We start from the raw sequence: 21,004 nt of genomic DNA, 5'->3' as shown, positions 1-21,004 counted from the left end.
TCATATTCAGATCTGAAGATTGGTGGCTGAAGTCAGCTGTTGAAGTTATTTGCTATCTGTGCTAACCCCCAAAAAACGCTCTAACAGAAAGTATTGTGGGGGATATCAAAGGTAAATCTTTCATTCAGAATGCTGGTTGCATGGGATGCTGTACTAGGTGGTAGAGGCAGATACGCTAGGAATATTTAAGAGACTGAGGTAGCCACCTGGATGATAGAAAAGTGGCGGGTCACTGTTTGTGTGGGGTGTGTTATGTGGAAGCAGGTTCACAAGTTCGGTAGGTGAGACAGAAAACACTGACTAAAATAAGCATACTAATCATTTATTTACAATAGTAAAAAGTTTGACCAAACATCTAAGTCTCCCCAAGTTCAGAACTAAATATTCAACAAGCAGATACTTGGCTAAAATTGTGCACGTCATTTAAGTCTGGAGCGTACCTTCCCAATGGATTTATGTAGTGTGCCTTGGAAACAACGGAAAGAGAGAGAGCAAGCCTCCCACACGTGCTATTTTATACCTCCGAAGCACCTGGAACCGGAAATTGGTGCTGTGGCGCATAAGTCAACCAATGGGAAGGGGCCACTGCAGTTCTAAACAGACCAATCAACAATTGACACGGCAGAAGAGGCTTTCGATTGGCACATTAAGACATACGCGATGAAGGGTCTTGGCCCAAAATGTCAACTGTTTACTCTTTTCCATAGATGCTGCCTGGCCTGCTGAGTTCCTCCAGCATTTTGAGTCTGTTACTTGGGCTTCCAGCATCTGCAGACTTTTCTCTTGTTTGAAATGAGGCATACCTCCACACGACAGAGGGATCGTAACAAATTGTCCTCACCACCCAGGCCATGCTCATTTCACATTGCTGCCATCAGGGAGAAGGTACAAGAGCCTCAGGACTCGCTCCACCAGGTTCAAGAACAGTTACTACCCCACAACCATCAGGTTCTTGAACAAAAGGGGATAACTACACTCATAGGGGATAACTAAAGGCAGGAGGAGAAGATGGCAGCGCGACGCAGCGTGCGCAGCTCTCCGGTGAAATGATATCGTATTTGTTAAATAGGCGCCGTGGACAATTCTGATTTGATGAAGGCAGACGTGAGAAGCAGAGGAACATCTGGAGAAATTTCTGAAATGCCTGGTTGGCTGCTGTTGCTACTATGCGATCTAGAATCTCTGGAGGGAAGGCCCCAAAATCCCCAGCTTTGCCTGCTGCTGGCGACCAAGGCTGAGGTCGAAGCGTTCGGATAGAGATGGTGCTCGGTACTTGTTGTCGGAGCGCTGATCAGAGCTCGAAGTTTTCGGACGGCTCAGAGTCGGACTGTGGTCAGGCATGGCAGGGAGAGTTTTCTTCCTTCTCCCGTCTGCGTGAGATGTGGGACATTCGAGAGACTTTGAACTTTTTTTTACTGTGCCATGGCCTGTTCTTCATCAAGTTATGGTATTGTTGCAATGTTGTAACGATACGTTACAATTACGTGGTTTTGTTAGTTTTTCAGTCCTGGTCTGTCCTGTGTTTTGTGATATCACACCAGAGGAATATTGTATCATTTCTTAATGCATGCATTACTAAATGACAATAAAAGAGGACTGTGTGTCCTCATAATCTAATCTAATAATCTAATCTAATCATCTATTGAGATGTTCCCACAACCAGTTTATCTTGTTATTTCATGTTCTCATTATCTATTGCTATTTTATTTATAGTTGCATTCGCACAGTTTGTTGTCTTTTGTGCTCTTGATCTTTCATAGAACACATATCAAAGTTGCTGGTGAACGCAGCAGGCCAGGCAGCATCTCTAGGAAGAGGTACAATCGACGTTTCGGGCCGAGACCCTTCATCAGGATTAACTGAAAGAAGAGCTAGTAAGAGATTTGAAAGTGGGAGGAGGAGGGGAGATCCAAAATGATAGGAGAAGACAGGAGGGGGAGGGATGGAGCCAAGAGCTGGACAGGTGATTGGCAAAAGGGATAAGAGAGGATCATGGGACAGGAGGCCCAGGGAGAAGGAAAAGGGGGAGGGGGGAAGCCCAGAGGATGGACAATAACGGATGGGGCCCTGACGAAGGGTCTCGGCCGGAAACGTCAACTGTACCTCTTCCTATAGATGCTGCCTGGCCTGCTGCGTTCACCAGCAACTTTGATGTGTGTGGCTTGAAATTCCAGGATCTGCAGATTTCCTCGTGTTTTGGTCTTTCATTGATCCTGTTTAGTTACTATTCTATAGATTTGCTGAATATGCCCTCAGGAAAAACGAATCTCAGGGTTGTATGCGGTGACATGTATGTACTGTGATAATAAATTTTATTTTGAACTTTGAGCAGGTTAGAACATTGTGGGCTGAGGGGCCGAACTGTGCACCAAGCTCTACGTTCTGTGCAGTGTAGCTTCACTGAAGCTGTGAAGGCCTTTGAGTCATCAAGTTTGTAATTAAATGAAAGACTTCCCTCTTTCCCATGGCAAGTTCACCATAATGAATGAAATGTTTTCAATTCAAAATTTGAAAAGGGTTTTAAAAAAAAAGAAATGACAAAGCAGTTTCAAAGCCTGCAAATTAACAGGGGCCGATGACGATTCAAATGAACACCGTGGAACACTGCATGAAAATAATCTTTCCAAAGTATTGCTTAACAACATTTACTTTACAGGTAATTAGCAGATTTTCTGCTTCCATTCTTATTGCAGCTCGATTGATGTTGCCAAGCAAATCTGTGTATATCCTGAAATAAGAGCCCCAGGCAACCAGCATTCTTTCAAATCTATTTTCCTCAATGGCTTGAAGGGAATTGGCTCACCATCATTTTAAAGATGCACAAATTCAGATTGACCTGACCAAGATGCTGGAGGAACTCGGCAGGCCAGGCAGCATCTAGGAAAAGAGTCCAGTCGATGTTTCGAGCCGAGACCCTTCGGCAGGACTGATCTGACCATTTTGTTTCATCAAAGAAAGCTATAGCAATAGCGGGTACACAAATAGCAGCAGTGCATGCAAGGTAGAACCTCCACCTCTATCAAGTCACCTCTTGTCCTCCTACACTCCAAAGGGCACTCCAGCCCTGGCTCACTCAACGTATCCTCATAAGATGTGCTCTCTCATCCAGGAAACATCGCGGTAAATCACCTCTCACCATCTAAGGCTTCCTCGTCCTTCCTATAATGAGGCAGCCAGAACTGAGCACCTTATTCCAAGTTATTGTATCGCAAACATGAGAAAATCTGCAGATGCTGGAAATCCGATGCAATGCACACAAAATTCTGGAGGAGCTGCTGAGTTCCGCCTGCTTTCTGTGTGTGTTGCCTCCAAATCATTGTTCAGGGTGTTACCTGGGTGTCCTCGTGCACAAATCTCTGTAGGTTGAGGTTCAAAGGTTCATTTCTTGTCAAGGTATACAACTCTGCAACTCTTCTTCTCCAGATAGCCACAAAACCCAGAATAGAAAGAACCGGAGCACAATCATCAGCCCCCAAATCTGTCTTCCCTGCACAAGAAAATGAACAAAAATGGAACAGGCACATCGACACCCAAATTCTAAACACAAAATACTCTGCAGATGCTGGGTTCAAAGCAACACTCACAACACGCTGGAGGAACTCAGCAGGTCAGGCAGCATCCGTGGAAACAATCAGTCAATGTTTCAGGCCGGAACCCTTCGTCAGGACTGAAGAGGGAAGGGGCAGGTGAGGGGAACGTCGACTCAGATCATGAGGGGCCTGCGTCGGGCATTTTCCTGCCTTACAAGGCGCAGATTGGAAGTCTGTGTGGGGTGCACTCCTTACACAGACTAGAGCAATGTGTGATTAAGTGCCTTGCTCAAGGGCACAAACATGCTGCCACAGCGGAGGCTCGTACTAGCGACCTTGAGGTAACTAGACAAACGCCTTAACCACTTGGCCACGTGCCCAACACAGGGACAGAGGCTCTATAAAGAAGGCAGGAGGAGGGTGGGAAAGATGCCCAAATTCTCTTCCCCGACACACAAAAATGGAGAAGAATTGGGCGAAAAACAGAAATTTTTTTAAAAAGCTACAAGACTGAACAAAAAGTCTATAGTCCATCTCCAAAACACAGAAAACCTGGGTAACATTCTCTGGGGTTAGTGGCAGGTCTTCCCCTCTCTGGCAGTGCGTAATCTCCCCCCCACCCTGCCACCAGTGATCAAAAGGCAGTCTCCCCTTTCCGGTAGCAGAGCACTTCAGAGCAATTTCTCCAAGCGAGCAAAAGGCTGTCTGACTTTTGAATGTGCAGGTCCAGCAAGCAATTGTGAAGGCATATGGAACATTGGAACTTATTAAGGAGGATTTAAGTACAACAGTGTAGACATCTTGCTCTAGTTATATAGGGTTCCCGTGACCATTTTCTCAATCCGGCTGATCAGTGTGCATTGCTGATCACCCTTCATCAAACCAGAGGCATTGAGGCCAATAACAGAAATCCAGTAGAGCAAAGGGTCCCAACCCAGGGTCAAAGTATGTATAAATCACAGAATCTTGAGATTCGTCTGCTTACAGGCAGTCACAAAGCAAGAAACCCGAAATAACCCAATTTTTTAAAAAAAAGACCAACTCCCAATGCACAGAGAAAAAGAAAAAAAAAACACAAATCATGCAAACAATAAAAGTAAGCAACAGCATTCCGAACCAAATTGAGTCCATAGACCCGGATCCCGGAACAGCCAGAATAGGCCCACAGCCTCGATCTCAGGTCATCACACAGCGGGGCAAATCGGCGCAAAGCGCATAGCGGCAGGAGGAGTTTCGCAGCCTCAGCGCCGCAGAGAGATGGGTGGACATCGCGGAAGAGCAAGTGGAATCGGCCCGGCCCTTGCCACTGGTCATGACACCCTGCCTTTCTCAGTATAACTGGGCCAGCGTTTAAATCGTCCTAACACCAGATCATGCCGAGCGCTAGGAGCTGGGGCATCGCCATAGCGATATGCTCTGGGGCTAGACCTTGCCGCCCAGCCCACAGGCCCCTTAATGGTATTAGTCCACAGCATACGAAAAAGGTTGAGGGCCTCTCCAACAGAGGGAAGCTCTGATATCTTGGCTCAGTGTGTTACTGGCTGGACTACAACGTTTAGCTTGCCGGCTATCACTTTCCCTTGATGTTTACATGCACAAGGAGCACATTGACTTCATCACCAGTAGCATCGACCAGAATAAGATTAACTGGATTGGAACTGAATATGATCCAACCTTCACTGCCAATTGTGCAAGTGTTTAAATTCCTGTATGTGCAGAGGGGTGGCGGGGGGAGGTTGAAGGCAGAAGGGAGAGGAGGGGGTCATTTGGTTAAGATACTTCCTGGCACTAAGCAACTCTTTCATTTACATTCTGTCTGTAGGTCCTTGTTGAAAGAATAATTCATAGTGAGACGCCGGCTTGCTGAACACAAGTGAACACTGGACTCCTTGTTAAATTGGGAAATGTACCGAATTATTAATTAATGCAAACACAGAGCTATTTACAGTTTATCAGCAGGCAGATAGTCCTGCATTATTTACTCAATAAATCTGTGAGGGGGGTGCAGGATAAGGGTTTCACAAAAGTGTACAAGATCCTGGACGTTATCAATGGAGCCACAGACAACAACTCCAGGAAGAGATGAGGGGGCACGGGGGTGGGGGGGGGGGGGAGGAGGGTACTGACGGGATTTAACGCAAGAAGCAGTGGGAGGCGTTGGCTATTTGGCCCACTTTTGCCAGCCCAGTCAGCTGATAACTTCGTGATTGATCTTTCGCCTCGGACACTTTTGTGCATTAAACCAATCTTTCCTGATACCCTTTCACCTATTGATGGAAAAAGTTTAGCCTAAACTTTAGAGAGTGAAAAAAGAGGAGAACCCTTCAAATAACTCAAAGTACATTTATTATCAAAGTACGTATAAATGATACAATCTTGAGATTTGTCTGCTTGCAGACAGCCTCAAAGCAAGAATCCCAAAAGAACCCAATTTTTAAAAAACAGACAAAACTCCCAATGCACAGGGAAAGAGGGAAAAAGAAATGCAAATCCTGCAACTAATAAAAGCAAGCTGCAGTATTTCAAAACAAATGGGGCCCGTGGCCACCGGCGTAGGCCCAAGGCCTCAGCCTCAGCTCATCAGGTAGCAGGTCAAGTCGCCGCGAAGCTCACGGACACTAAGTGCGTAGCAGCCGGAGCAGCCTCAGCTGTCCTCTTCCATTCCCCAATCTGGCCTCTTAACTCTCCTCCTCACATGCCTATAACCTCCCCCTGGGTCCCTTCCTCCTTCCCTTTCTCCTATGGTCCACTGTCCTCTTTTATCAGATTCCTTCCTTTTCTGCCCACCCAGCTTCACCTATCACCTTCTAGCTTGCCACAACGTTCAGCAGAACAGAACAAGCAACACGAAAACAGAACAAGACAGCGACACAGACATCCCACCTCTCCCGGAAGTTCCGGGAGTCTCTTGCATATTAATAGTGGCTCCCTGATGCCCGCAAATTATATACAATATCCCGGAAATCAATTTTTTTGAGAGAGAGAGAGAGAACGAGAGAGAACGAGCGAGAACGAACACAAACGCGCGCCATGGGAGAGTGTTCCAAAAAAAGAAAATATAAAACGTACCTCACCCCAGACTGCCCTAAAGTGTACCCCTGCCTAATAGGGGTTAAAAATAATGACAGTGTTGCTCCAACAGTGACTTTTCTATTGCCCGTGGTGGGTTAAGACTGTAAAAGACATGTTGAGGTGAGTTTAACAGGTGTCATTCGTTCATTAGCATAGCCAACGTTATTTAAACTAGCTGGCTAGCTGCTAAGGAGCTACTCTATTGCAGACATCCTACCTCTCCCGGAAGTTCAGGGAGTCTTCCGCAAATTGATGGTGCTACCTCCCTGCAGTGACTTTTTGCAGGGTGGGATGTCTGGCAACAGCAACACAAGCCCCTTCCCCACCCATTCATACACACCTCCAACCCTTGTCAGACCATCTCTGGGACTCTTGTCCTTGACTCCAACCTCTCTCTTTTGCAGATTCCCATCCCTGACCTGGGCTCTCAGACACTGGGCCTCTGACCACTGATGTAATGGATTCAAACTCCAGGCCTCAACCTCTACCAGTACTTTCCTTTCTCCCTTGGGTCCACTCTTCTGTCCTATCAGAATCCCTCTCCTCCAAAGCAACACACCCAAAATGCTGGAGGAACTCAGCAGGTCAGGCAGCATCTATGGAAATGAATAAACAGTTGATGAAAGCTTGTGAAGTAATACGTTTGGCACCAGCTTGGCTGCAGGAGCTGCCAGAAAGATGTTCAATGACGTCAAGCCGTCTTAGGGGCTTATCTCCGGATTTGCTGTCTGGGTTTACTCCCATAGCCTTCAGCTTTCCTGAGGCTGCCCACAAGGCAGAGGGGCTTTTTAAGCACAGTGGGGGATCTGGTTCACGAGCACCAGGACGTGTCCACGCTCCAGTGGGCCTGCGTGCTCTGTGTGTAGGGGCCAGACCTCCTCCCCATCCTCTGTCGGTCAGCCTAAGTCCGAAAGGAGTTCAGTTCGCTTGTGCCGCCGCAGGCTTGCTGTTGGAGAGGCAGAGAGAGACTTGCACATTCAGCTCTCCTGATAGATAGAAAGCTTCTTGATTAGCCAGGGCATCAAAGGGTATGGGGTGAAAGCAGGGGTGTGGGGATGACTGGAAGAATTGGACCAGCCCATGATTGAATGGCGGACTAGACTCTGGGCCGAATGGCCTACTTCTGCTCCTATATCTTATGGTCTTTTTCACAAGATTGCTAGTCAGCAGTGGAAGCTAACAGTGAGAGCGACAAGCACTGCCCACTACACTACCACACCAGACACATCACAACAGCCATCTTGACACACTTGTAATTGGCGTGGCCTCCATTATATTTAGGGCAGGGTGGCAGAGACATCTTTGTCAAACGGACAGGAAACTTAGTAAGAGAAATATAAACACCTGCAGGAGTTATGGAAGAGGTGTAGCAATTAGTTTATTCAAAAGACAACCAAGCAACTCAAAAAAAAAAAATGTCACGTGTAACCTCTTCACGGTAATCAAACAGAAAGTAGGTGCTGATTTATAGTGGGAGGCCACTGAAGAGATTTACTTTGGAAACTGACAAGGAAACCTCTTCTATTGTGTGATGTTTTGTAACTTCAAAAGAAGATGCAGGGAGTCCAACTTTGGGTTTACTTTAAGTGAGGCACGTACATATCATGTGGTAGAATGATGACGTATGTAATTCACATATTTTTACATGTAACCCATAATTAAATGAAGAAGAATGCTTATTCAACCAAGATAAATACAAGATTACTCAAATATTATTAAGATATTAAATACACAACATTAGATTACAATCAGGTTTATCTGTGAAATATGCTGTGGAATTTGTTGTTTCCCGACAGTAGTACAGTGCAAGGTATAAAGTTTTTTAAAAAAATGAATAAATAGTGCAAAACGCAAGCAGTGAGGGTGGGTTCATGGACTCGTAAGCCGGTAAGAAATCTGTTGGCAGAGGGGAAGAAACTGTTCCTAAGATGTTGAGTCTGGGTCATCTGTGTCTCCTCGCTGATGGCAGTAGCAAGAAGAGGGCACGTCTCAGGTGGTGAGGGTCTTTACTGTTGGACACCACTTTCTTGGGCAGCCACCTCTTGAAGATGTCCTCGATGGTAGAGTGGGTTGTGCCCGTGAGGGAGGTGGCTGAGTTTGCGACCCTCTGCAGCCCCTTGAGATCCTGTGCGTCGGAACCTCCGTACGAGGGCAGTGATGCAACTGATCAGAGAGTTCACCACGCACCGAATCACAGTTCAAAGCAGCTGGCATCCGTCTGTGTCGAAGGACAATGGGTGATGACGATCATCACCACAAGCCTGGGCGGAAGATATGGAGATCCTGAGATGCCCAGTCGTCAAGATCCCCTTCACGGCCCCACCAGTGTAGTCCAAAGGAAAGCTTATGAAGCAATACTTTTGGCACCAGGAGCTGCCGGAAGGATGTTCGAAGATGTCCAGCTGTCTTAGGGGCTCTACTCCAGATTTGCTGTCTGGGTTTCCTCCTGTAGCCTTCATCTGTCCCGAGGCTGCCCACAAGGCAGTGTGGCTATTTACCCATAGCTGAGGTTCAAAGCAAATTTATTATAAAAGTTGCCATATGCTACCCTGATATTTATTTTCTTGCAGGTGTTCGAAGTAGAACAATGAAATTTGTTTGTACAGCGATAGAGCATGGAGCAAGTCTTCCACTCCTTCAAGCAACCCCACAACCAGGTTAACCTTATTCTAAATACAGGACTATTTACGATGACCGATGAACCTGCTGGTACGTCTCAGGATTGCAGGAGGAAACCAGGGGGGCTGAAGAAAACACTCGCATTCTACAGCAACGACGATCAGAGACTCCTTACAGGAATTGAACTCTGAACTCTACGAACGCCCCGAGCTGTAACAGCGCAGCGCTAACCGCTACGCCACCGTGGCGTACAATACAAACTTCTTTGGTTGTACCGTGGAGAGCATTCTGACAGGCTGCATCACTGTCTGGTATGGAGGGGCTACTGCACAGGACTGAAAGAAGCTGCAGAAGGTTGTAAATCTAGTCAGCTCCATCTTGGGCACTAGCCTACAAAGTACTCAGGACGTCTTTAGGGAGCGGTGTCTCAGAAAGGCAGCGTCCATTATTTATGACCTCCAGCACCCAGGGCATGCCCTTTTCTCAATGTTACCATCAGGTAGGAGATACAGAAACCGAAGGCCCACACTTAGTGATTCAGGAACAGTTTCTTCCCCTCTGCCATCCGATTCCTAAATGGATATTGAAGCTTTGGACACTACCTCACTTTTTTTTTAATATACAGTATTTCTGTTTTTGCACATTTTAAAAAATCTATTGGATATACATAATTGATTTACTTGTTTGTTTATTATTATGTTTTATTTTATTTATTATTATTTTTTCTCTCTCTGCTAGATTATGTATTGCATTGAACTGCTGCTGCTAAGTTAACCATTTCACGTCAAATGCCGGTGATATTAAACCTGATTCAGATTCTGAAAAAAGCCCACACACAGAGACTGACGAACTGTTCAAATACAAAAAAAAAGGAAACAAATGATAAATAAATTGAGAACGTGTGGTAGAATACTTGAAATTGAATCCATAGGTTATGTTTAGTTATCAGCTCAGCGTTGATTCAGGAGTAACTGTTCCTGAACCTGCTGGTGTGGGACCTAAGGCTCCTGATCCTCCTTCCCAAAGACAGCAGCGGACAGAGAGTGTACAAGCCATGTATCTATTTTCTGTCTGTATTGTACTTTGTGCTACGCGTTTTTATTATGGGCTTGTAGGGACTCCTTAATTTCATGAGGTGGGGTTACCCAGACTGTTAAGGATTAAGTTCACCATATATGTTACGTGTTTCCTTGTACGTTATTACGTTTTGGGGTGGGGTTTTTTTTCAGATATATACACGACGTCACCTTTTGCTTGCCGGCCAAAAATATAAAGTGTGCGTTAGAAGAAATTACACTCGTGTCAATTTTTTTGTCGACACTCCTACAGGTTACGGTAATTTGTCACGTGGGTCATGGCATTGTAGAAATGAGTGAGTGTAGTCATGTATTCATCTTTTGTGCCGTTAGTTTAGTTAGAGAGGGGGTCAGCCAGGGAATGAGTTTTTTTTTGTTGACTGCCTATTTCATTTGTTTCTCTAAGATTGTTAATTCTGTTACCGCCAACTTCGCTTATTACGCTAATTACGCTAGTTTTGTTCGTCTTTATCACTAATTTTCATTGCTTATTCTTGCCGGTTATGTAATAAGGAATCGAGTGTGCTTTTTTTCAATTTGGAACTCAAGTTATTTGGAAGTGTGTCACAGTGTCAATTCCCTCACTCAGTATCTGAGCGATTTTGGTTGGTTCTCCAGGTAACCCATACGGAGGACACAGACTGGGTGATGAGGGTCCTCGCCGACAGACGCCATTTGTAGCAGCGTTCCTTGCAGATTGCTCAATGGTGGGGAGGGTTTTTTCCTTTGATGGACTGGGCTCTATCCACCATTTTTTTTTTGTAGGCTTTTGTAGGTGTTATCGTACTAAGCCATGATGGAACAAATTAGGATACTCTCCACTGTGCTTCTGTAGAAGTTAGTCAAAGTTAGATAACATGCCAAAACTTCGCAAACTTCTAAGAAAGCAGAGGAACTGTCGTGCCTTCTTTGTAATGGTACTTGCGTGCATACAATGATAAAAGTACCAGTGTTAATTTTAAAGTACTTTAAAGCTGTGGAAACTGGATGTGGGATATTGTGATTTTCTACAATAGTAACTACACAGGAATTCAATGTTCAAGCTAATTCTTCCTCAATGAAACTGCTTGTATCTGACTTATGGGAAAAGTTGGTATGTTCAAAGTACATTTATAACCATATAACAATTACAGCACGGAAACAGGCCATCTCGGCCCTTCTAGTCCGTGCCGAACCCTTACTCTCACCTAGTCCCACCGACCTGCACTCGGCCCATAACCCTCCATTCCCTTCCTGTCCATATATCTATCCAATTTAACTTTAAACGACAACATCGAACCTGCCTCAACCACTTCTGCTGGAAGCTCGTTCCACACAGCTACCACTCTCTGAGTAAAGAGGTTCCCCCTCATGTTACCCCTAAACTTTTGCCCCTTAACTCTCAACTCAATTATTATCGAAGAATGTATACAGTATACGGCCTTGAGCTTCATCTCCTTACAGGCAGCCACAAAACAAGAAACCCAAAAGAACTCATTTTAAAAAAAGACCAGCAAACACCCGATGTGCAGAAAGAGAAAAAAAACTACAAGTTATGCAAGCAATAAAAGCAAGCAGACAACATTCAGAATGAAAGAACGTCCACAGACATGAAGCCCAGAGCAGCAGGAGTAGGCCTGCAGCCTCAGTCTCAGTTTAGCAAAGAGCAAGTTAAACATCACAGAACAGTGAGAAGAACTGGCTCAATCCTCACCTCTGGTCCTGACACCCTGCCTTTTCAATTCATCCATTCTGGTGTTTAAATCATCCAAGCATCGGGTTGTTCCTTGCTCTACGACCTGGGCCCCACCATGTCGACATGCTGTAGGCCTGGCCCCCTCAGTCATGTTCCAGCCCACGCCCGACATTTCCAAATCGGCCCAGCGCTTAGATTGATTGGACCTTGCTCTCGGTTTAGATGGACAGGCTCCGGAACTTCTCCACTCCGATTTTTCTGCGCTCCACGCGTCCCGACTTCATCTGAAACTTGCTCCGACCATTTCTCCTTGAACGTGCCTTGACTGCACTCTGACTTTGCATCGCACCTGCACACCTCAACACTCGAGTCAGCCTCGCCTTTGCTCGTCTCTTCACTGTATGGGGTGATTGCTTACCACAACTTACCACATCCACTCTATTGAGGCTTTTCAACATTCGATAGGTTTCAATGAAGTCACCCCTCATTCTTCTGAATTCCAGTGAGCAGAGGCCCAGAACCATTAAATGCTTCTCATATGACGAGCCTTTCAATCCTGCAATCAGCTTTGTGAAACTCCTTTGAACCTTCTCCAATGACTTCACATCCTTCCTTAGATAAGGGGCCCAAAGCTGCTCACAAAACTCACTGGTGCTTTATAAAGTCTCACCATTACATCCTTGCTTTTATATTCTGGTCCTCTCATAATGAATGCTAACATTACATTTGCCTTCCTCCCACAACCCTGACTGGTCAAATAAAATTGTTACGGAAACAGCAATGAAGAATCCTTCTGCACCTGAGTGTGACGGTATTCCTGAATCTCCACCCAGAAGTGATAAAAGTGAAAACCAAGAGGAAGCTACTGACGTGGTGAAGGAAACCGTGAACACTGCCTGAGATGGATCTCCTTTATTACTGCCCTAAATGCCAATGGCGTAACAGGCAGCAAGCAAGTTCCCTCAGGCCTGTGAGAGTTGTGTCTCTCCAGTTCCCTTTTGGAAAAAGAAAAGCAAACCATTGTTTATCCGGACTTAGCCCTATAAACTTCTATCCATCTTATTCCTGAAGGATGTCACCGAATTGTGAATTTTTCTGACAATCTGGTAGTTTCTTGTTCACTGTCAAGAGGCAAGCTCTTTAAAGTTCGAAGTACATTTATTATTAAAGTATGTACAGTATACATTATACACCCTTGGATTTGTTGAGAGAAGTGCAAAGGGACTTGGGAGTCCTCGTGCAAGACTCCCAGAAGGTTAATTCACAGGTTGAGTCTGTGGTGAAAAAGGCAAATGCAATGTTGGCATTTATTTCAAGGGGAATAGAATATAATGGCAAGGAGATAATACTGAGACTTTATAAGACACTAGTCAGGCCGCACTCGGAGTATTGTCAACAGTTTTGGGCTGCTTATCTCAGAAAGGATGTATTGTCATTGGAGAGAGTCCAGAAGAGGTTCACAAGGGTGATTCCAGGGATGAAGAGGTTGACTTATGAGGAGTGTCTGGCAGCTTTGGGTCTGTACTTACTGGAATTTAGTAAGAATGCATAGGGATCGCATTGAAACCTACTGAATATTGAAAGGACTAGATAGGGTGGATGTGGAGAGGATGTTTCCTATGGTGGGGTTATCCAGAACGAGAGGACACAACCTCAAAATTGAGGGGCAAACTTTTAGAACAGAAGCAAGGATGAAATTTTTTTTAGCCAAACAGTGGTGAATCTGTGGAACGCTCTGCCACAGGCTGCAGTGGAGGCCAAGTCCATGGGTATATTTAAAGCGGAAGTTGATAGATTCCTGATTGGACGGGGCATCAGGGGATATGGTGAGAGGGCAGGTGTATGGGGTTGAATGGGACCCAGGATCTGCTATGATGAAATGGAGGAATGAGCTCGAAGGGCTGAATGGCCTAATTCTGCTCCTGTCTTATGGTCTCCTTGCAGGCAGCCATGAAACAAGAAACCCAAAAGAACCCATTTTAAAAAAAGACCAACAAGCACCCAATGTGTGGAGAGAGAAAAAAGAAACAATATTTGCAAACAGTAAAAGCAAGCAAGCAACATTCAGAATGAAATTGAGTCTATAGACACAAAGCCTGGAGTAGGCCCACAGCCTGAGCCTCAGTTCATCACACAACAGGGCAAAATGTCAATAGGCCTGCAGGCCAACAGCCTCAGTGCAGTGAAGAGTGAAGCAGTGGAGCAGAACTGGCTCGAAACAGCCTCTGGTCCCGACACCCAGTCTTTTCAATCCATCTGGCCTGGCATTTAAATTGTCCAAACATCAGGTCATTCCTCAAACATCAGACCCGGACTCTCTCGCGACGATATGCTCTGGGCCTACAACACCACCACCACGACCTTTCCAGTCAGCCCGCCGCTTAGACTGCTCTTGGATGAGGTGGACGGGCTCCAAAACTCCTCCGTTCCACACACCCCGACTCCATCTCCGACTCCATTTTTGGATATGCTTCGACCTTGCTCGCACCTGCACGCCTGAAGTCAGCCTGGCCTTCGCTCGCCTCTTCATTGTTTGCAGTGATGTTTACCATAGATTTTTTTTAACAGTAATCGTGTTATTAATGAAGTATTCAATTGTAATTCCTATTTCGAGAACCGCCAGTAATTTGTCTCCTGCCTACAGCAGCGCCATCTTTTTTTTTAAAAAATCCAGATTTAATTACTAAAATTTCAATTCCCTGGCTGTCTTACAAAAGTTTGAAATTTTGTCTGGATCAGTGAACCAGAACTCTGGTGACCTGTGTCCCGGACTTCAGGAGTATTTGTGTGTGTGTTGCTTTAGATTTCCAGCATTTGCAGACTTCCTTGTGTTTTTAATTTGTCATTGCTGGCTGGACAGCTATTGCCTGTTTAAACAGTAAAGAATTGTCACATTTTCTAATCATTTTAATGCAAGACTCAATCTGACATTTCCTGGAGTCTTACTGTCCTTTGTTCATCCTTTTGCAGGTGACGGCTGTGGGCACACAGTTATTGGCCCTGAAAGTGGCACTTTAACTTCCAAGGGCTACCCTGGCACCTACCCGAATCACACATCATGCAGGTGGGAGCTGGATGTCGGTCTGGGGAAGAGTATCATGTTGATGTTTAGCGACTTGGACATCGAGAACACAGAGAACTGTTCGTCTAATTCTGTGCGAATCTATGCTTTGGCTACCAACAGCAGCTATGGTAAGGGGTTAACTTGGCAGCAAGTTATGTTTGGCAAACCGATTCTGTGGATGTAACAGATTGTCTTAAGAAAACTGTGCAAGAATTATGTTACCAGAAGTGTGTAATTGTCTCCATACACTACCCTGAGATTCACTTTTTAGTAAGCATTCACAGGAAAAAAAGAAATAAAATAGAATTTACGAGAAACAAAGACCATAGGACATAAGAGCAGAATTAGGCCATTTGGCCTGTCGAGTCTGCTCCGCCATTCAATCATGGCTGATCCGTTTCTCCCCCCCCTCGGCCCCATTCCCCGGCCGCCTTCCCGTAGCCTTTGATGGCATGTCCAGTCAAGAACTGATCAAACCCTGCCTTAAATAAACCCAACGACCTGGCCTCCGCAGCTGCCTGTGGTAAAAAAAATTCCACAAATTCACCACTCCCGGCTAAAGAAATTTCTCCGCATCTGTTTTAGTTGGATGCCCCTCTACCCTGAGGCTGTGCCCTCTTGTTCTAGGCTCACCCTCTTGTCCTAGAAACATCCTTTCCACATCTACTCTGTCTAAGTCTTTCAACATTCAAAAGGTTTCAATCAGATCCCCCCTCATCCTTCTGAATTCCAGCAAGTACAGACCCAGAGCCAACAAACGTTCCTTGTATGATAACCCCTTCGTTCCCAGAATCATCCTTGCTAACCTCTGAATCCTCTCCAATGAGGAACCCAAAACTGTTCACAGTACTCAAGGTGAGGCCTCACCAGTGCCTTATAAAGCCTCAGCATCACATCTCACTCTTGTATTCTAGACCTCTTGAAATGAATGCTAACATTGCATTTGCCTTCCTCACCACCAACTCTACCTGCAAGTTAACCTTTAAGGTGTTCTGAACTTTACGTAAAGACTGGCGAGCAATCAATGAGCAAGAGTTGACAAATTGTGCAAAGTTTTGAACAATAAATAAATAATGCTGAGAACATGATTTGTAGAGTTCTTGAAAGTGAGCCTGTAGGATGTGGAATCAGTTCAGTGATGAGGTGAATAATGTTGTCTGCACTGGTTCAGGAGCCTGATGGTTGAAAGGTACTAACTGTTCCTGACCGGTGGTGTGGCACCTAAGACTCCTGTACCTCCTGCCTGATGGTAGTAGTGAGAAGAGAGCATGGCCTGGACGATGATAGAGGCTTCTTCCTTATAGATGTGCTCAGTGGTGAGAAGGGCTTCGTCTGTAGATAGATAATCCCAATAAGTGGAAAACATTTTAGCTGATGGAGCACAACGTGGCAAAGTGAGGGGAGATCCACCTTGGAAGGTGAAGCAGAGATACAGAGCTTTTTTTTAAACTTGAGAAAGGTTGATATTCAAAGGGAGCTCTGAGATCGTTACCCCAAGTCACTAAACGCTAACTGGCAGGTACAACAAATAATTATGAATTCTACCTGATACATAGGCCTTTATCAAAAAAGGATTTGGCTACAAGAATAGGACCAGGTGTGGATTCTAATAGGAGTAATGTTAATTGCTAGGTCCCTTTGTCAAAAAGGGATTTGCCTGGAGTTGAGGGAGATCAGCAAGGATTGACCAGCCTGGCTTCTGAGATAGCAAGGCTGTCATCTGCAGAGGGATTGCGTAGGCTAGGCCAGCACTCTCAGGAATCTGAAGTGAGAGGTTACCTCATTGAAACCTACCAAGAGGGTTGATAGCACAAACACGAGGAATTCTGCAGATGCTGGAAATTCAAGCAACACACATCAAAGTTGCTGGTGAACGCAGCAGGCCAGGCAGCATCTCTAGGAAGAGGTACAGTCGACGTTTTGGGCCGAGACCCTTCGTCAGGACTAACTGAAAGAAGAGATAGTAAGAGATTTGAAAGTAGGAGGGGGAGGGGGAGATCCGAAATGATAGGAGAAGACAGGAGGGGGAGGGACGGAGCCAAGAGCTGGACAGGTGATTGGCAAAAGGGATATGAGAGGATCATGGGACAGGAGGCCCAGGGAGAAGGAAAAGGGGGAGTGGGGGAAAGCCCAGAGGATGGGCAAGGGGTATAGTCAGAGGGACAGAGGGAGAAAAAGGAGAGTGAGAGAAAGACTGTGTGTATATAAATAACGGATGGGGTACGAGGGGGAGGTGGGGCATTAGCGGAAGTTAGAGAAGTCAATGTTCATGCCATCAGGTTGGAGGCTACCCAGACGGAATATAAGGTGTTGTTCCTCCAACCTGAGTGTGGCTTCATCTTTACAGTAGAGGAGGCCGTGGATAGACATGTCAGAATGGGAATGGGATGTGGAATTAAAATGTGTGGCCACTGGGAGATCCTGCTTTCTCTGGCAGACAGAGCGCTCTGTACACCTACAATGTTCGATTCCCGCCGCTGCCTGTAAGGGGTTTGTACATTCTCCCCAAGACCATGTGGGTTTCCCCTGGGTGCTCTGGTTTCCTCCCACAGACCAAAGACAAGCTGGTTGCTAGGTTAATTGGTCATTGTACATTTTCTCATGATTAGGCTAGGATTAAATCGGGGAATTGCTGGGCAATGTGGCTCAAAGGGCTTATTCAGCGCTGTATCTCAATAAATGATTTTAAAATCCTTAAAATATTAATAATCCCAGAAAAGGCAGCAAGCATGACCTGTGAGATAAAATACTTCTGCTGCTTGATTAGATTAGATGATGAAGACACGCAGTCCTCTTTTATTGTCATTTAGTAATGCATGCATTAAGAAATGATACAATATTTTCTCCGGTGTGATATCACAAAACACAGGACAGATCAAGATTGAAAAAACTGACAAAACCACATAATTATAACATATAGTTACAACAGTGCAACAAGACCATAACTTGATGAAGAAGTCCATGAGCACAGTAAAAAGTTCAAAGTCTCTCGAATGCCCCACATCTCACGCAGATGGGAGAAGGAAGAAAAACTTTCCCTGCCATGCCCGACCACAGTCCGACTCTGAGTCATCCGAAAACTTCGAGCCTCCGATCAGCCCTCCGACACCGAGTACCGAGCACCATCTCTGTCCGAACGATTCGACCTCAATCTCGGTCGCCAACAGCAGGCAAAGCCGGGGATTTGAGGCCTTCCCTCCGGAAGATTCTCGATCGCGCAGTAACAACAACGGCGAACCGGCGTTTCAGAAATTTCTCCAGATGTTCCTCTGTGCTTTCACGTCTGTCTCCATCAAATCAGAATTGTCCACAGCCCCTATTTAACGGATACGATATCATTTTCACCGGAGGGCTGCGCACGCGTGGCGAGCTGCTATCTCCTCCTCCCACCTTTTATGATGCCCAGGAAGTCTCAAACCCTCCTGATTTTGGAAAAAACATGAGCCTCTGACGCCGATGATGAAGCTATAATTCTCAAGCCAGGCAACGTTAAAATTGTCCCTTTAATTCAGGTCAAGATTTATCGCGAAGACTAGGCATCAAGCCGCGGTGTCACCTGTTTACAGCCGCCAGGCGGGTGACATCAAAGCCAGTGCGCTCCACCAGGGGCAGTGTGGAGCAGTGTCCAGGCTGGAGTCAGTGCTGCCCCCCCAGTGTTCACTCAGCAGATGGTGATGGTATCCGTCTGTCTTGAAGGACAATGGCTAGCACCACTGGAGTGACCACTACGGGACGCAAGTCTAGGCGGAAAGTATGGAGATCCTGGGATGCCCAGTCAAGATCAAGCCAGTCAGATGGTTCACTGCTGCTCAGCGATTAGGAAACAGGCACAAGGGTCGACCCAGAAACACAGCGGAGGTATGTGCTATACATGACCTGATCTGACCCATAACGATCGTGTTCACAGTGGAACAGCTTGGTCAAGATAGATAGATAGATATACTCTATTGATCCCGAGGGAAATTGGGTTTCGTTACAGCCGCACCAACCAAGAATAGAACATAAATATAGCAATACAAAAACCACAAACAGTCAAACAACAAAATGCAAACTATGCCAGATGGAAAATAAGTCCAGGACCAGTCAATTGGCTCAGGGTGTCTGACCCTCCACGGGAGGAGCTGCCAGTTCGATGGCCACAGGCAGGAACGACCTCCCGTGACACCCAGTGTTGTATCTCGGTGGAATATGGCTGAAGTCCAACAGCAAAAAGTTCAATATCCGGTCTACAAACACGTTCTTCAATCGTAATATGACCCGAATTGCACCATCCGTTGCTAACCAGAACAGTAAGCACCCAACTCCTTTACGCTTACCGCTCTCAGTGCACTTCCGGTCAGCCGGAATGGTCTGGAAGCCGTCCATGGAGAAGTTTTGATCGGATATGTCCTCGTGCAGCCCCGTTCCAGTAACACATAACACTGCACTCCTGAAATGTTCTCTGACGCCTGGCTAGCGCCGTCAACTCGTCCATTTTATTACCCACCGAACTCCTCTTCTCCATAAGTCTCTGTTGTTTTGACCCGGTCCTCTTTCCTCACCTTTGTGATCCCCCTCTGCATCCTCTGTGTGTTTTCCTCCAGATTTCAGCAAGGGTGTCCACCGCTCTGCTCGCTAAACTGGCCGGCATTAGCGCAAGCAGCTGGTCCCTGGAATGAACAATGTGACCGTGTTCCTGTCCCGCGTGTCGGGATGTAACTATTTCCAGCGCTAAAAATCCAAATAAAACTCTCTCTACCAGCATGTTAGAGAGGGTGCAGTTTAGACGTGTTACCATGAAAAAAAATACAAAAAATAACGTAAGTTTAAAAAGTAAGAAGAAAAAAGTAAGAATCCGATGGGAACGGCTGTAACAGGCTGCATGCAGGACTGGTGCATATACCACACAAGGATAGGGTGATTAGCACAGATGGACAAATTATACCTCCACTACCCCATAATCTGTCTGGGATTACTCAAGTAGCCTGCGTCTTTCCCGAGGCTGCTCTTAACGCAATGGGGCTATTTACCCATAGCTGGGGATTACTCAGCAGAAGACCAACTATATTGTGGGTGACTGCAGATTTCTGCGGCATTCATGGACTCGGGATTCGGACTAATTTCTTTTCATGTGCTGAGTTTTACCGATATCTTATATGTGCTTTGTGCTGTGCATGACTGTTGGAACTGTGTTTTGCACCTTGATCCTGGAGTAACGGTCTCTTGTTTGGCTGTATTCATAGGTATTATTGCTGGGTTGAATTACAATTAAACTTGAATAGAATTTAATTCCACTGCTTGGGAGTGTGCGTACTCCCCGTAGCTGATGAATCTCGACCTTTGCGTTACAAAAACACAATAAGAAGTATTTGATATGGAAACATTCATTCACTCGTCAGGTGGTGAACTTTTGGAATTCCTTACCTTAGATGGAGATTGTTAGATTTATAGATAGTTGCAGAAACAGGGGGACATGGGACAAGTAGTTGGTGTGAGGAGCAGATGATCTTAATGATTGAAAGAACTGACTCAATGGGCCGAATGGCCTCCTACATTCTTTAAATATCCCAGGTAGGAGACCAGTCTGCTTTGCACCCATCTGAGGTATTTAACAGGAACACTACATACATGGGGCCATTATCGTTGTCAAGGATCCCTCCCATGCATCCCACAATCTCTTTGACGCACCAACTATCAGGCAGGAAGTACTGTAGCATTAGGACAAGTACCATTAGGATGGGAAACAGCTTCTTTCCCAAAGCTTTGAGTCTACTGAACTCCCTGCCACCACCCAGGTCTCATCACGTATGAATGTTGAAAGGACTAGATAAGGTGGTTGTGGAGAGGATGTTTCCTATGGTGGGGGTATCCAGAACTAGAGGGCACAGGCTCAAAATTGAGGGATGACCTTTTAGAACAGAGGTAAGAAAGTATTTTTTTTTTAGCCAGTGATTAGTGAATCTGTGGAATGCTCTGCCACAGGCTGCGG

The 21,004-nt window shown here is 45.7% G+C and overlaps 1 protein-coding gene across 2 annotated transcripts in view; it reads left to right on the top strand.

Moving 5' to 3' along the window:
- The window catches only part of LOC140190076 (discoidin, CUB and LCCL domain-containing protein 1), a 195,242-nt gene that overhangs the window by 18,938 nt on the left and 155,300 nt on the right, over nt 1–21,004 (top strand). For both annotated transcript variants that reach the window (XM_072246541.1, XM_072246542.1), the window contains exon 2: nt 14,943–15,164. In XM_072246541.1, the coding sequence (XP_072102642.1) occupies nt 14,943–15,164 (222 nt within the window). The remainder of the gene's footprint in view (nt 1–14,942; nt 15,165–21,004) is intronic.

The sequence above is a fragment of the Mobula birostris genome, chromosome 29, assembly GCF_030028105.1.
Source record: "Mobula birostris isolate sMobBir1 chromosome 29, sMobBir1.hap1, whole genome shotgun sequence".
Classification (NCBI taxonomy): domain Eukaryota; kingdom Metazoa; phylum Chordata; class Chondrichthyes; order Myliobatiformes; family Myliobatidae; genus Mobula; species Mobula birostris.
This window is presented reverse-complemented; position numbering and strand designations above follow the sequence as displayed.